The following is a 17034-nucleotide window of genomic DNA, read 5'->3' on the forward strand; positions in this document are numbered from 1 at the left end:
TCCTGCACCATCCTCACATACTTCTCTGACACACCTGACTTCCTCATACAATACCTCATCTCCTCTCACAGCACCCTGTCGTACGCTTTCTCTAAATCCACAAACACACAATGCAACTCCTCCTGACCTTCTCCATACTTCTCCATCAACATACTCAAAGCAAAATACTGCTGCTCACCGATGGTCACCTCTTCTCTCAGCCTGGCTTCCTCTTTCCCATAACTTCATGGTGTGACTGATCCAACTTAATTCTACTGTAGTTACTGCAGGTCTGCACATCTACCTTATTTTTTAATTATTTTATTATTTTAATACTTAATCTAAATATTTGATAACTAACTAAAAAAAAATACATTTTTGATAAAATAACATCTGACCATTGGAGTTTTTGAAAAATTAGTGCTCTGTCGCAGAGCTCTAAATTGGCTAATCTGCCTAATATATTCGGCCCGGGTGCTTTTTGAAAGCTGAAGAGCACGTCCAACTACTGCCACACAGTGTTGGGCAACATTACTTTTAAAAGTAATGCATTACAATATTGAGTTACTCCCCAAAAAAGTAACTTTTTACGTTACTTAGTTACTTTATATGGAAAGTAACACGTTATATTACATTTGCGTTACTTGTATCTCTTTCACGCCTTACAGGTGTAACAGGTGTAATATAGATAATTGCCATTAAAAAATAAGTTATATTAGGGCAAAAGACATGTGTGGGCTGCACACCGGTGATGTGGAGGGAGAACATACCTTTTGCTGTCATCTCATAAAACTGCGTGCAATTTCGTAAATATGACCTCGTCCTCGTCTACATCATTCTCTGCTTCATCATCAGCTGAAACATTCTGAACGCTTTTACAAAGTTTGCGCTATTATCAGTGACCGTGGCAATTTATCTTCCACAAAGAGCAAATGAGCTGTGAATTTGCTCTCTTTCTCCGCTGTGATGGCATCGTACATGTGTCTCCCACAGAAAACTTTTATTCTGAGCAGTCCATAGAGCTGCAGTGGTGCAAATTCGGCAAAAGTTTTCTATATTTCTGTCTCCATTTCCATATATGCAACATTGCATAAAGTTGCATATATTCAACATTACACACACACACACACACACACACACACACACACACACACACACTTTGCATGCAGGTTTTTTTTTGGTTTTTTTTGAAGAGCTATTTTTTGCAGTTGACAAGAGCTTTTCACCAACACATAATCACTTAACCATTATTCCTTTCTCCTTTTCCTCGACTATTTCAAAATAATAAGAATACTTCCATCACAGTAATGTAATTCTCTGGTTTGCCATCTCCGCTTCTGACCAGCTTCTGTTCCCGTTGCTCGCACGTATGAGTGCGCGATTCTACGTGACTACGTTCATTTTAATTCAGTATTTATTTTTTTATTCAAAATAATTTAACTGAAAAGTAACTCGCATTTCTCTTTAAAAAAGTAACTCAGATATTAATGTGTAAATTTATAAAGTAACGCGCTACTTTACTCGTTACTCCAGAAAAGTAACATTATTACGTAACGCACGTTACTTGTAACACGTTACCCCCAACACTGCTGCCACAGCAATATGTTAACTGTACAACAATGTGTGATGCATTAAAAGTACTGTGCTGTCCACTACTAGGGAAATTGGACCATATGCTCCTAAATTACAATGCAAAATTACAGAAGAGAGAAACCATGGAAATGTCAGCACCATTATAAAATAAAGTGCTTACCAAAAGAACTAAACACTTTTTACGTTTTCCATTTATTCCATTTCCATTTTTCCATCTATTTTACTGCTTCAACAGGATGTCGCTTATCCACTACATACGAGGTATGACTGAACATGACTGTTCCTTATAATGTTGTTAAAAGAAAGTTTAAAAGACATTTTTAGACATTATTTTAACAATAAGCATTTTGCAGTAAAAAAAAAAGAAATGTCTAAGAAATAAAACAAATAACTCACTTTGTTATTTACCATCAATCCATTCATTCTCCACAGTGCTTGTTAACTGTAGCTTGTTGATTATACTGGAGCTTTTCCCAGTACATCTAGGCATAAACAGTGAAACATCACTGATATGTGGCTAGTGACCACACGGATAACACCCATACACACATTCACAACTGCACTTACACCTACCATAAAGTTAGTGTTTCAAATTCACCTGACCTGCATATTATTGGATTGTAGTGGAAGCTGGTCATTTTAACTTGGTAGATAAATATTTAACATAATTGATTAATTCAACTCTGCACCTTTCAGGTTGTTACACACCAAATTAACAACATCCTAGTCTCTGAACTATGTCTGTGTCTACACTTGTTATTACCACAGCCTGTCAACACACAGGCTAAAGTGATAATGGTAACTCTAATGTTAATAATAATCCATAACCATTAAAGGTTCTGCAATTTCAGTTTGAAGTATTTAAATTGTGCAGCATTACCACAAGGATTTGCTCTACCATGGATACCGTTACAAAATCATGAATTCAAATTTTGCATTTATATTGTTTTGTTCATTTTGATACTCTTTACAACATTTAACACCACTAATTAACTTTTTTCAAGTGGTTAAAGAGATTGCGGAGGAGCAAGCATGCACAGTCAACTACAGTTTGCAAACTCATGAGATTTAACAATAGGCACATCAAAGAGAACAAGATGAGCAAACATGCAGGAAGTCATGTTGAAGAGCACAAGGAAGAATTGGTTATAAAGAAGGTGGCCTCCTCTGTCGTATGGAACTGATTTGGGTTCAAAATCTCCACCAACCAACTAACAATACTATGCAATTTGTGTCACAGTGTTGTAGCCAAAGGTGGAAACACCAGCAATATCTTTTCCACCTCAAAACCATGTATGTCCACAAGTCTTTACTTCAGATTATTACTTAATCTTCTTAAAAATATGCCTCAGTCATAGTATTTGTATCTTGCCATGTTACTGTATTAAACTACCAGATTTAATCGACAATGACTAGCTCATCATCTGACCGCATAGAGTTTGATTGGGCTACTGAATGTAATAGAATCTGAAATAAATAGATATCTGAAATAGAATCAACATTCAGACACATTTCAGACAATGTATTTCCCCTTACCACATTGTGGTATAATCATATATACACACCTTAAAACAGGCTACTAAGAAATTAGACCGTAAATGGCACCAAACCAAATTGACAGTAATTCAAACAGCATGGAAGGAGAGCTTAATGAATTATAAACAAGCTCTTAGTGCTGCTAAAGCAACATATTTTTTTACCCTCATAAAAAATAAACAATCCTAGATTTATATTAATTATTGTAGCAAAATTAAATAGGAATATTAAAAATATTAGACAAAAAATCTATAGACTATTAAGACTATTAATTTAAAGCCAAAACATTTTATAAATACCCCTGCAAATAACAATATTATTTTATCAGATTAGGAATTGCAATGTTTAATTCAAGAGAGCAAATTATTTGAACTTATTTCTTCATCTAAAAAAGGCTGAGGATGGAGCCACCAGTAGGAGGAAAAGAGGAAGGCCAAGGAGGAGGTTAATGGATGTGGTGAGGGAAGACATGCAGGCAGTTGAGTATAGGGTGGTATGGACACGGATGATCTGCTGTGGCAAACACCTAACGGGAGAAGCTGAAAGAAACAGAAGACCTACATGTTTCTTCAAACAGATACTTTCCGAATAAATAAGGCTGTTCATAAATAAATAAATAAATAAATAAATAAATAAATCTTCCCTTAACACTGGTTGAGTACATAAATTATTCAAGCTGGCAGTTATCAAACCCTTAATGACAAACATGACCTCGACCCCTGTCAGCTACTAGCTACAACAATAGGCCAATATTAAACCACATCACCACTGTCTTATCCACGTTACACTGGCTCCCAATCAACTCTTGCATTGATTATGATGTCATGCCTACTTCAATCAAAAAGTGCAGGCTATTTGTTGGTACCTTAAATAATGAAGATAACAGCAAAAGGAAGATATTTTTTATTATTATTTTTAGAAAGGCCTGCAGTTATAAAACAGCCTTCAATTTAGTGCTTGGGTTTCAGACACAAACACTGTTTTTAAGTCTAGATTAAAAACTTGTTTGTTTAGTACAGTGGTTGACAGAGTACACAAACCATGTACTTGAGTTAAAGTAGCGATACACTAGGTCAAATATTACTCCAGTGAAAGTGCTCCCTTCAAACTTTCACTTGAAAAAAAAAGTATCCAAAGTGCTAGGATTTATTATGCTATAATGTCCTATTATAATATTTGCCACAAGACTCTTGCTTAATCAACCCAATCTATTAATAGAAATGTTAATTCGGAAACACTGATTGATGTCTATTACAAATAACATGTCCCCAAATCCTTCTTTTCATCCATCATTTATTACTCTCAAAATGTTCTGCTTGCTGTTGAACTGATGCTGAACTGTAAAGGTAGATACAACTAAGTGGCAATCAATAAATCGTAATAAAAAGCATCATAAAAAGAAAAATACACCAATGAAGATCCAGGACTGTTGAGCAGCTTAAATCCTTTGTCAGACACTAATGGGACAACACTGCTCTCCCAAAAATCCAGCCATTGGTCTCTTCAGTTCCCAGATGCATACAATCTAGATTGGTAACTATGGCAATAAGACATGTTGCAGCCATGAAATTTGGAACTTTTTCTTCCAAACTGTGAATTTCTTTAGTTTAAATATTGGACATTCATTGACCCTTGAGAAGTCACTGCAGGCTACTTTTGAGTGGTCCCAAATGAGGATACAAATGTTATTAAAGATAAAAAATAGTATTATAAAGCAGTTTTTAATTCTATACATTTTCACATTTTCAGGACATTTAAAGTATTTTCTATGTAAGGTCAGCATGAAATATTACATTTTTTTATATGTGATTATGGATTGTGCACAAATATAAAACTTCCACCCATTCTCCCTTTGCACAGACAGTAAGACACACATCCAAACTGAATGAATGTCTTCAATTATTTAATTAATTTTGTGCAGGACTGACAAATTCCAGTTTGATTAAATATTTTACAAACTACTTATTTCAGTTTGTACTTAAATACATGTCCAAACTTGTACAGACCCAGTACTCATTCAGACTCAACACCAACTCTTATTTAATATTCTTTAAATCTGCTACAAACAATTACATTCCTTTACAATCACCAAAGGTATTCAGGTATTTTACATGGCTAGGACATAACTAAACAAAATAAATATTAATTAGTGCATTGAAGTTAATTCTTAAAATTATTAACATTATGATTCACATTACAAATCCTTTTAAAAACACTTATTTGCTCAATGCCAAAACACAATGCAAGAGTAGAAAACCATGTTTTACAGACCCTGCCACTTGTTCCCAAAAACTATTAAAGCAACCCACTAAGTAAATGTTTCAGTCAATGTAAGTGCATCTCAGTGTGTATAATTGAGAGGAATTCTGAAGAAAAATAAAATTAACCAACCTTAAATAAAGTATTTCAAAATTGTTAGCAGCTCAGAAACATGAGATTATAAAGGATTGTTGTCTTTTTTTTTTTATAACCATGCTCATTCAAACTAACAAAAAAAAACTGTGTAAAGCTAGAGCATTATATTGGCTGGCAAAGCAAGAACACCTGTCTCCTCTGAACATGTAATTTATAATGATACATTTGTTTGAAAGTAAACAATATCTCTGCAGTACATGAAGCTAAGAAATCTTTTTCAACTACTGGTTGTGGAATGTCACAAATATATTCTTTAACTGGACTCATGGACAAAAAATAAGCAAAGTATAACAGACCTTACAAAACCTTACAAAAGCTGTTCTGAACTGTGGGATGCTGACAAATAACTGCTGATACATTTATTGTGAGGAAGTAACAAAGTGACCATTGAAATACTTGAAATTTGTTGTTCAGTTAATTTAACTGGGCTGGGTCGTAACCAAGTACGATTTGCCCTGTTCATAGCAGTTTCTCATTGCGTGTTACTACATATCTTAAAGATAGAGCACCATGTGGGCCCCACATGGGTTTTATCTGGGTTATATGGGCATCACGTGGGCATGGGGTCAGAGTGGGCACTTTGATGGGCTGAATGTGGGCCCCAGTTTAGTCAGGGTTGTGGGCCCCAGTTAGACTGCCCATTTTGTTTATTTGAGGGCCCTGTATGGGCCACATTTGGGCTATATTTAGCTATATTATTTAATTGATGATAAATTCAATTGATGTGTTTTTTGCGTGTTTTATATGATTGAAACAAACATTTTATATATTAACTATAACATTAACTTTAGTTTTAAAAAAATTAATAAATACATTCGGTTGTGAGGCTCACAGAGCCTCCTACTGTCTCCTGTGCTCCCACCTTCTGATTCTAAAGAAACGGTCATCACTCACTACCACTGATCACCTGACCTTACCTGGATAACCCGACCTCTTTGTCACAATAAGAAATTATCTTTTGTTTTAAATTAATCACATTTTACTGTTTGCTTTCATTTAATGTATACTTCTGAAAGATTTGTGGTAATTAAAGTTACAGGCACGATATAACGAAGGTAAGTGTCGAGAGTGAACTGGTGTACCTCAGAGATAAACACCTATGGAGAACTGAACATTCTTAACGATTAGCAGATAACTAGGAAATTGTCTACTAAAATGTGGAAATAACTTTTTAAACCATCTTCAATCGTGTTTTCTCCATATAGTGGCCTCAGAATACACAGAGAAAAGCTCTGAGGAAAGTTTGACAATACTTAGGTGAAATAGGTAGAGGTAATAAAAAACGTTCATATTTATATAATTTCTAAACATAAAAAAAATATGATGCGTTATGATCACGTATAAGTCATTTTGCACCGTTCAGAAAGTCAGTCATACACAACCCACTGCTACGCAGTGCAAATTCGACAGCAGACAACTCAGAATTCTTCCCAATCGCTTTCACGCTATTTTTATGTCAGTTTGTGCAGTCAAGTGGAACACTTGCTGTGTTAGCTCCACTATGGCTTTATAACATCGTTATAAGTAACTTTAACTAATTTTACAGTGGTCAGTTCATATTTACAGTCCAAAGTGCACCAATACGAATTTAATAATCGAGCTGTGTTCAAGGCCCCACTAATTATTCTAAACAATCACAACAAAGCCTGAAATTCACCATATTGATGCATTTAACTTTTTGCATGGTATCGTGTCATTTTAACATCATTTACTCAGATCAGTTAACAGTTTGGGCAAATGGTGGATTAGAAGGTTCTTACAACCTTGTGATTTTTTTGTCTTTTTTTTTTTTGGACTGATAGTCTTATGCTCATGTAACTTGCATGTATACAAATAATGGGTTGTGCCATGGTTGATACAGTAGCATGCTCTACTTTATATAAATCTTTTCGCTTTACAGGTAGCCTGAAGCAAAACCCTTTGCTAAAACCTGTCAGTAAGAAAGTACTGGAGAAGGCGCTTGGTAAATGGTTCACAAATGCAAGAGACAGAGAAGGCAACCGTGCTTTGAGAGCCCAGCGGGATCATGATCGGAGGGCAGTACAGCCGGAAGTGTAAGTCCTATAACCTATAGCTAGGGCTGCACAATTAATAATATTTTATCCCAATCAGTGTTTTTGCCTCTGTTTAATTAAGGGAATACTCCACCCTGAAATAAAAATATAGTATAAATTACTTATCCTCAAGGCATCCTATACAGTGGCTGAGAGAGCTCAACCTGCTGCAACTTAAGAAAACACATGCAAATAGAAAACACACCAGCAAAAAAAAAAATAAAAAAACAAAACCAACGTTATCAGTTTGACAACACGTGCTGCAAATCCTCACAATGCAACCAACTACAGAAACACGCTGCAAATCCTCACAACACAACCAAATAGCTCAGATCACAAAATGTTTCAAGGGGACCACAACAAGTGACAAACCCGCCTGGAACTGCTTATTTTTCAATGTCTATTCGTCAGTGGTGTTGATGTGTGTCGATGACCTGAAAAGTGAGTTGTTTGTTTATCATTGTTTGTTTATGATTCCTTGGCCTTTGGATATTATTATCCTAAATAATCTGATGAAATACACAATTAACTGTAAAACGTTATGTTAACTGGCAAAGCCAAGGAATCATGATCAGGATGTTAAAATAAACAAAAAAACTCACCTTTCAGATCATCAACACCACCACTGATGAATAGACACTGAACAAGCAGTCCCGGGGTCGTCACTTGTTGGGGTCCCCATGAAACATTTATTTTGTGGTCTGTGCTATTTGCAGTGCAAATTAATTGTTTGTGTTGTGAGGATTTGCAGGACGTTTCTGTATTTAGTTGGGTTGTGTGGCTTTGCAGCACGTGTTGTTTAACTGATGATGTTTTCTTGATTTGCTGGTGTTTTTTCTATTTGCATATGTTTTCTTCAGTTGCAGTGCGTTGAACTTTCTGGTCCACTGTGATCCTAGGTGTGACTTACATCTTTCAGCTGATTAGAATCATTGTTCAATCACAGGCTTTTGACAATGGCCAAATATTCGTTTAAAAGTCAAGTTCAGACATAAGTTATTACTGTGCGAGGCAGAGGTGGGAACAATTCACTGATAATATTCTAGGATATGTCTTAATTATATTAATGTTTTTTTTTTAGATGTTGCTGTGAATGGTAGTATTATAAAATGTAAACTAAATTGCCTTTTCTGTCTTCTCTTTCTTTACTGTTTTGTAGGTGTGCAGCCGAGGAATCTGCATAGACCCACCAGTGAACTATTCTACTTTAGTAATTCTGTTATTCCTGTTTCTTGTTTTTTTTTTACTTGAATTAATTTGAATTAAATGTGATTTACACATTCTGAGATTAATTCATTTATTTTTTAAAGTTTAAATACTCAACCATGTAATTTTATACATATAGCAGCACATAAAAACTAATCAACTTACATTAGTTCTTTGTTTGGGCAGGCACAGTTTTTCATTGTAACTGAGGTCTGAAATGGTTTGACAGTGGATTTTCCATAGTAAGATTAAGTACACATTAAGTTCACCCACAGAAATCAATCATGAAATTAATAAATGGGACCCATTTCTCACCCACTGTGGTCCCATAACAACCCCATAAAGGGGCCATTTGTGGGTTGACCCATGATTAAGTCATGTGGGCCCCATAAGGGTGCTTTTTGTAGCCCACATTGGCCCCATTTTTTAACACCTATTTGGGACCCAAATGGGCCCATATAAAGAACACCTCAGTCGCCCCTCTGGGCTAACACATATGGGGCCAATGTGGAGCCGATGGACAAATTTATCTGGGCCTTATTTGGGTTGCTTATGCAGGGCCCAAGTGATAGCACATCAAAAACCCACATGGGGCCCACATGAAAATGTTGGCTGGGATAGAAGCCACCTCTCTTGTGGCCAGGCTCACTGTTGTAAATCAACGTTTGTTCTTCAGTCTTATTTTTAGACTTATGTCCACACTGAAGATGAAAAATTACAAAATCATATCTGTATGGACTGTAGCCTATTTTTAGTTTGCATTGAAAGGTCAAAAGCTAGTGTAGTAAGACAGGTGAAAATTATCACCAACATAGTTATTTTTGTCGTCAAATATATATATATATATATATATATATATATATATATATATATATATATATATATATATATATATAATTCTTCTGGTTGCTTTTTATTGATTATTAAAAACTACATGTGCATTACATTATATATACATCATATACAACAGTACAACAGTGGAACGGAGGGGGCATTGTAAGTAGGCTTGCCAAGTTCGATGTGCAAAAATAAAGACAATGACCCAGGCACAGTTTCACTAACCGGCCCGATACTCTATTATATTGCTTGTGACTTTTGACATATTTCCAGTGAAAGTACCAGGTCACAACGAACAATCCAACATGACAAAAAGTCGTCAGAAGTATCCTGCCTAGGGATTATTACAGCGAATTTCGTCATAGTTAGGTTTATCTCGAAAATAATATACCACCTTCTACCGATTAAATTTAATATAAAGGGTAATGGCGATAATACATAGACATATTACGTTAAATATTTGAGTATATGTGTTGCTAACCATTCGTGTATGTCGTACTAAAGAGTAATATTTGATTTAATAGAACGTAGAGATTACCCAGTTCTAAGACGTTAACAGTAAATAGCTAAATAACTAGCAATCCTGCTAACATGTGGCCTTTCTCTTTACCAAAAAAAATCCAGCAAAATCACCATAGAAGATTAAGCGGAATTTGTATTTTTCATACAACGAAAAAGTAAATACGTTAACTACAATTTTTTTCTTGACTTACTTAGGTCGTTTATTGCATTGTTTCTCCGCGTTTCCTGATTCTTTGGTATTCCTCTTTCTTTCGTTGCCGGAGTTGGGATTCGGGAGGAGTTTCCGCTCTGGATTAGGAGCATGACGTTTACAACGCTAACCCGAGCCCCTGCTCTGCCCCATTCAACCCCTGCAGCTCAGAAAATGAACACTGCTATAGGTATTGCAGTTGATGCGTAACTGAATCGTCATATTACATATGATCAAGCGCGATTTGCACTGCATTTTGTGCGAGATTAATATAGGCACTTATTAGTGATTCTTCTTTTTACTGTTACCGATTGTTGCATAAGGACGTTCCGACAAGTGTTGTCTACGTTCACATTTTATTGCATTACGTTGGAAACAATGCTAATGACTTTAAAAATACATTAATTAAAAACTAAAATTTTGTAGTTAACAAAAAATGCAATGAGACGGCAATACTGAAGGTCATAATAGGAGTGTTTCCAAAATGTGTATATTTCTCAATATTCAAGCAAAACTACTTAAACTGTGTAAACACTGTAAGTAAACATAAGGTAACGTCATTCAATATCACATATTTAAAGGAGTTTTGAAACAACAAATAATGCATCCTAGACTTGCAAAAAAAAAATTATATCTATCATCAAGATTTCGTTATACAAACAATGTCATAAGGTAAACAATTTGGCGACTATTTCATGAGTTCTTAGCAGTTGTATATCATGACAAAATAATAATGGCATATGTAATGTGCAATAGTTGTGCACATATAATTGTGCAGAAAATGCATGGAATGTCATGGAGGGACAATCTCTCTCTCCCCCACTCTCTGTCACTCTGTCTTTTTCTCTCTCGCTCGCACAATGCAGATGTATACATAGACATACTTCACTTCATACTTTTAAAGATAATTGCTAAGCTTGTCTGGTTTATTTGGTCACATTTAAAAATACAATCACACCTTCTTTATTCTCTCTCTCATACATTTATAAGTGTTTATAGGTTTTTAAAACATCAGGGGCTGAGTCCAAAACATCAAGGTAAAGGGGAAATGTTTAAGGGGGGAGCATAGAGCATCAAGTTTAAGGTGAAATGTTGGTTGTTTAAACTTAGTTTGATGCTGTCACTAAAGTATGGGATGCTAACTGCTGAAATCTGTCTCCCCATATACACACAAAACATGATTCATTTAATCTTATTCTAGAATATACTGTATTATGTGTGCTCATGGCATGCCAGAATTATTGTAATTGCGAGATAATAATTAGTAAAAAAAAAAAAAAACTATACATTTATTCATATGATGTTTACAAACACCTTGATCCGGAAATGTTTCCCACTCTGAGCTTGGTTCTTCAAGAGGCACTCACAATACATGTCAACAGTTCTAGTTGTGGGCGGACATTTAGTGCATTTAGTCAAAATTCAGTACATGACTTTGGCAAACAATGAGCCAGAAGAGACTTAAACTTTTGGCTATTCTGTCAATTGAAAAAGAGATTTTTGGCACTATATACATAAGTAATCAAATTGACTGTTGTTCTTAAGTCAATCAAGATACTCTCTGTTAAAAAAGGCTGAAAGATGACTAGAAGAATCATAAAGAAATATAGAAAATCTTTAAGAGCAGGAAGTCACAAGCAGTAAGACAGACAACAAGAGAGATTGTAGTAAAGAAAGAAGGAGTGGGACATACAGTAGTCCCAACATAAAGAGAGTAAAATAGTAAGGTAATAAGGTAGGCATAATAAAAATAATAGTAAAGTAATACAAAAAGCATATACAATGCTCTGCTTTACATGCATTTTAAGAGCTATAAAAGATAATGTTACATGGAGTAATAACGTGTGTGTGTGTGTGTGTGTGTGTGTGTGTGTGTGTGAATGAGTTAAGGAGAATTTGATGAAAGTACTGTATATAAATTAAAGTAAGAATATTTTAATTTACTAATAAACTATATAGGATAAAGGTTATTCTTGCAAATCACATTATCCTTGAGAATACACCCTACACTGAAAACCCTAATAAGTTCAATGAACTCAACCTATTGAGTAAACTCGTTTACTCAGTTGAACTGAGTAATGGATTTTCCAAAACTTGTTTATTTATGTTCACTTAACTTGGTGCTAGGGCTGGGCGATAAATCGATTTTATCGATTAACTCGAATGTGTAGTTTACATCGATCTGTTTTAATAAAAATCGTTTTTCTCTTTAATGTCCGCCAGCGCTCCCCTTTGGGCTCCCTTAGTTTCGAATGAACTCAGCCCTTCCCCGCGCGTTTACCATAGAGATACACAAAAAACATGGCAGCAAACAGAGAAGAACTCATTCCTAAGAAAGGCACAGTATCCTCTGTTATTTGGAATTGGTTTGGTTTTGCTGCGTCAGACGCAGCACAAACAACACCCCGCTGCAAAGTGTGTTTAAAGGCTGTTGCATGCAAAAGGTAGCAGTACCACAAATTTACTGAAGCACCTGAAACAGAGGCATGCTGTAGAGTGGGAGAGATGTAGGGCCTTGAGAAGTGAACAAGACAGCGGCAGCACAAGCACACCCGCCAAAAAACAACCTACAGTTTTCCAAACATTTACAAACTGTGTTCCATATGATAAAAATAGGGCTCGGTGGAAAGCGATCACGGATGCAGTGGCAATGTATATCGCAAAAGATATAGTGCCCATATATAGTGTGGAAAAGCTGGGGTTTTCATATGCTGAAAATTTTGGACCCCAGGTATGTGCTACCAAGCCGCAAATATTTTTCTGAAGTTGCCTTGCCTCAGCTATATAATAATACACGCCAAAGAATTGCTAAGGAGTTGGAAGCGGTGACGTTTTACTCCGCCACAGCAGATTTATGGTCCAGTCGAACGATGCAGCCCTATATGAGTTTAACAGTGCACTTCGTTAACGACGACTGGACTCTGCGAAGTGTCTGCCTCCAAACGGCGTACTTTCCCGATGACCACAAAGGGGAAATAATTGGCCAGGGGCTAAAAGATGCTCTGAGCTCTTGAAACCTCGTTGAAGACCGACTAATCTGTATGACTACAGACAGCGGCACCAACATGATCAAAGCTCTGAATGACAACGAGTGGCCCAACCTCCAGTGCTTTGGACACAGATTACACAATGCAATAGGTAAGAGTCTAATGGCTATGCATTCAAGTGATGTACATTCATAAAAGACACATGAACAACAGCCAAATTAATGCATGGTTAATCCTGTTAGTAGTTAATCCATTGTATTAAACCAATATATATTTCCACAAATTTGCCATTAATAATCATAGAGTACGTGTATGTATGAGTGCGTGCTCTTTGTGCATGTGCATTAATATTATGCAGAATAGTGTTATTACTAATAGCCACACTGTACAAAAATGTAGAGAAATGATATAAATTACATTTCAGTTTAAATTTCAAAAACATATTGTATCAGAAAACACCTAGGTCACAGCCACAGTCTACAACACTGTATAGGTGGTAACAATATTCCACAATAACTGCTCCACAACATCACTGCTAGAACTTTGTGCACTTAAACAACTAAACATTTTTTATTAACAAAAAAGCTGGTTTGCCAAAGACTGTACTTTGGGCTTGAGGGCATTCTGTCCCATTGACATCAGTACACGCTGTATGAGGTCAAATGTGTTTGCGAGTGATTTGGGGTAATTCAGGTCTAATTTCCACATGTTCTTGTTTCACCTGCAATATAAAAACAATTGAAAATGTAAAAAAAATTGACAGTCATTGACATAACATCATAAAGAAAATTGTATTTTATTATAATTAATAATATTCAAAATTAACGTTAATAATAAAACCAGCCTAAACCAGCAAATACGGATAGGTTAGCTAGACAATTAATTATTGATGATAAAATGTGAAGATGGACTGCTGAATAAAACTTTTTTCTTCCTAAAAACACACGATTAACTAATGTATAAAGAATTTACATCTTACAAGTCAAATTCAGTTTCTCAATATGATTTCTAAAATAATGTTCACAAAATTGATAGCGATGTTAGCAAACACAACGTGTCTGAAAGATTTGTAATGATGACTGGGCGTTTTTTTGTTATATAAATGTAAAATTAGATTTTAAACAAACATATTTGACAATTAAAATAATATTTTCAAGTACATTTCTGCATAATAACTTTACTTACCAAGTTTAAAATGGCGAACGACAAGAAGATTAATTCCAGAACTTTCCGGCATCAGCAACAGGCATTTAGGACCGCCTATAGGATTATTCTACCAATCACTGCATTAGTTCTCTTTTTGCCAGGCAGAACTCCTCAAATAACCAATCACCATTAAGGTAGACCTAAGTGACTATTTTTATAAATCAGAATTTTGAGTTCATAACAGTCAAAATTTTAAGTTGAAGTGTTTTGCGGCTAAGTAAGTTAATCTAACTTATATTTTTGAGTTATGGTTAAAAAATAAAAAATTTCAAGTAGTGTTAACTCAAGATTACTTGATTATTTAAGTAATGAAAGAATTAGGGTTTACAGTGTATAGCATTTTTGAGGTTTCAGGCTCAGGCCCTAATGTTTTTAATCCAGGGTTGCAAAAAAATAATTCAGGGCTCAGGGAATGACTAGCCCTAGTAATTTCCAGAAAATAAACGTCTGTATTATTTAAATGCAATTTCACATTATTTCATTTTTCATCTGTCCATTCACCCATTAAACCCCCTAACTCTTATTTACTATTAAGACCTTTAGAATATTTGTTTGCTGTATATTTGTAATCTTTTTTTAAATAAATTTACTCTTTCTTTAATAATAACAAACTATTTAATCAAAATCCTTTAAGCAACAATATCAAAACTGATTACAGCCAAATATGTCCCTTAAATCCAGTGTCAAATATAGCTGCCCCTAACCAATCAAGCAGTACATGATACAAGACATCCGATAAAATGCTGGGCTATTTCCAAAACAATTTTATGTGTTCACGTAGCTGGTATTGTTGTGCTGGTTGTGCTGAACCATACCTGGAGGTCAAGTCAAGTCAAATTTAATTTTTATATAGCGCCTTACAGCAACCAAAAGGAGCACAAGGCACTTTCCAGTAAAAAATTAACAAAAATAAAAAATAGACAGTAGACAATAAAATATAAGAAATATATTAAAAAATATATATATAAAAATATAACTACACAGTAGACAATAAAATATAAGAAATATAAAAAATATAAAAAATATAAGAGCACAATATATATGTAAAAAAAAAGCAGTTGAAACAGGGCTACGTGTTAAAAGTTTTCAACTGCGATTTAAAAACACTCAGCACAGTGATGGATTGAATGTGAGCTGGAAGAGCATTCCACAGCGTTGGTCCCTGGACGACAAATGACTGGCCACTAAACTTTTTACATCTGTACTTAGGAGTGACCAGAGAGGTATGTCCAGAGGAACGGAGAGTTCTGGCTGGATGGTAAACTGTTATTAATTCGGTGAGGTAGGCTGGGGCAAGACCATTGATGGCCTTGAATACGAATAGCAGGAGCTTATACTCCACCCTATACCGCACCGGAAGCAAGTGAAGCGTGCGGAGGACCGGGGTGATGTGTGAGCGTTTTGTGGTGTTGGTGAGAAGACGTTCTGCTGCGTTTTTCACCATTTGGAGCCGACTAAGAAGAGAATGATTAAGTCCAATGTACAGAGCGTTGCAGTAGTCAATCCTTGAGCTGATGAAGGCATGTATAGCTTTTTCAAGGTCAGCTTGGGACAAAAATGGCTTGACCTTGCTTAGGAGTCTTAGCTGGTAAAAGCTCGCCTTCACTACTGCACTGATCTGTTTCTCGAATTGCATACTTTGGTCAAAAATAACACCCAGGTTACGCACGGTAGGTGCAAACTAAGGAGTAAGAGGACCAAAACTCAGAGAACTGCTGGGTGAGTCCGGGCTAAAAAGGATGTACTCAGTCTTTTCTTCATTCAGATGAAGGAAGTTCTGGGAAAGCCACTGTTTAACATCCTGAAGGCAGTTATGGAGAGGGTCCAATGCAGAGCTATCACTCAGAATCACAGGAAGATAGATCTGGAGGTCGTCAGCATAGAAATGAAATTGAACATTGTGATTGGAAATGAGTTGACTAAGTGGCAGCATATAGAGAGAAAACAGAATGGGACCAAGAATAGATCCCTGAGGCACACCAGATGACAGAGGAGCAACCAATGAAAAGTGATCATTAAGTACAACTGAGAAAGTTCTGTTAGTGAGGTATGAAGAAAACCAATTTAGCACCGCACCCTGCAGACCGACAACATGCTAAAGACGAGAGATGAGGATGGCATGATCCACGGTGTCAAATGCAGCGGTCAGGTCCAGTAACACCAGAACCACAGAGCTTTTTCCATCCAGGGCTCCAAGGATGTCATTGTGGACCCTCAGTAACGCTGATTCATTGCTATGTCCCGACCTGAAGCCAGACTGAAATATATCACCAATGTCGTGCAGTCGAATGTTGAGACTGAAGCTGAGTGAAAACAAGTTTCTCCATCAACTTCGACAGAAATGACAGGTTAGATATAGGGCGAAAGTTGGATAGTGTGGAGGGATCAAGATTGGGTTTCTTAAACAGTGGTCTAACAATAGCATGTTTGAAAGCAGCAGGAACATGTATCCATGCTAAAACAGTTGTTTATGAAAGAGACAAGGATGGGACCTATGGTGTCAACAGCC

At 35.9% G+C, this 17034-nt stretch overlaps 1 protein-coding gene across 4 annotated transcripts in view; it reads right to left on the reverse strand.

Annotated features, from left to right (window-relative positions):
* The window catches only part of fer (fer (fps/fes related) tyrosine kinase), a 75639-nt gene extending 65130 nt beyond the window's left edge, over window positions 1–10509 (reverse strand). For 2 of the 4 annotated variants that reach the window (XM_046838731.1, XM_046838730.1), the window contains exon 1: window positions 10334–10499. In XM_046838731.1, the coding sequence (XP_046694687.1) occupies window positions 10334–10445 (112 nt within the window). In that variant the 5' untranslated portion in view covers window positions 10446–10499. Of the gene's footprint in view, window positions 1–10333 lie in introns of all 4 variants that reach the window. The other 2 variants (XR_006924324.1, XM_046838735.1) reach the window with 2 other exon arrangements.
* Between the last annotated feature and the right edge of the window lie 6525 nt (window positions 10510–17034).

The sequence above is a fragment of the Silurus meridionalis genome, chromosome 25 (assembly GCF_014805685.1).
Source record: "Silurus meridionalis isolate SWU-2019-XX chromosome 25, ASM1480568v1, whole genome shotgun sequence".
NCBI classification, from domain to species: domain Eukaryota; kingdom Metazoa; phylum Chordata; class Actinopteri; order Siluriformes; family Siluridae; genus Silurus; species Silurus meridionalis.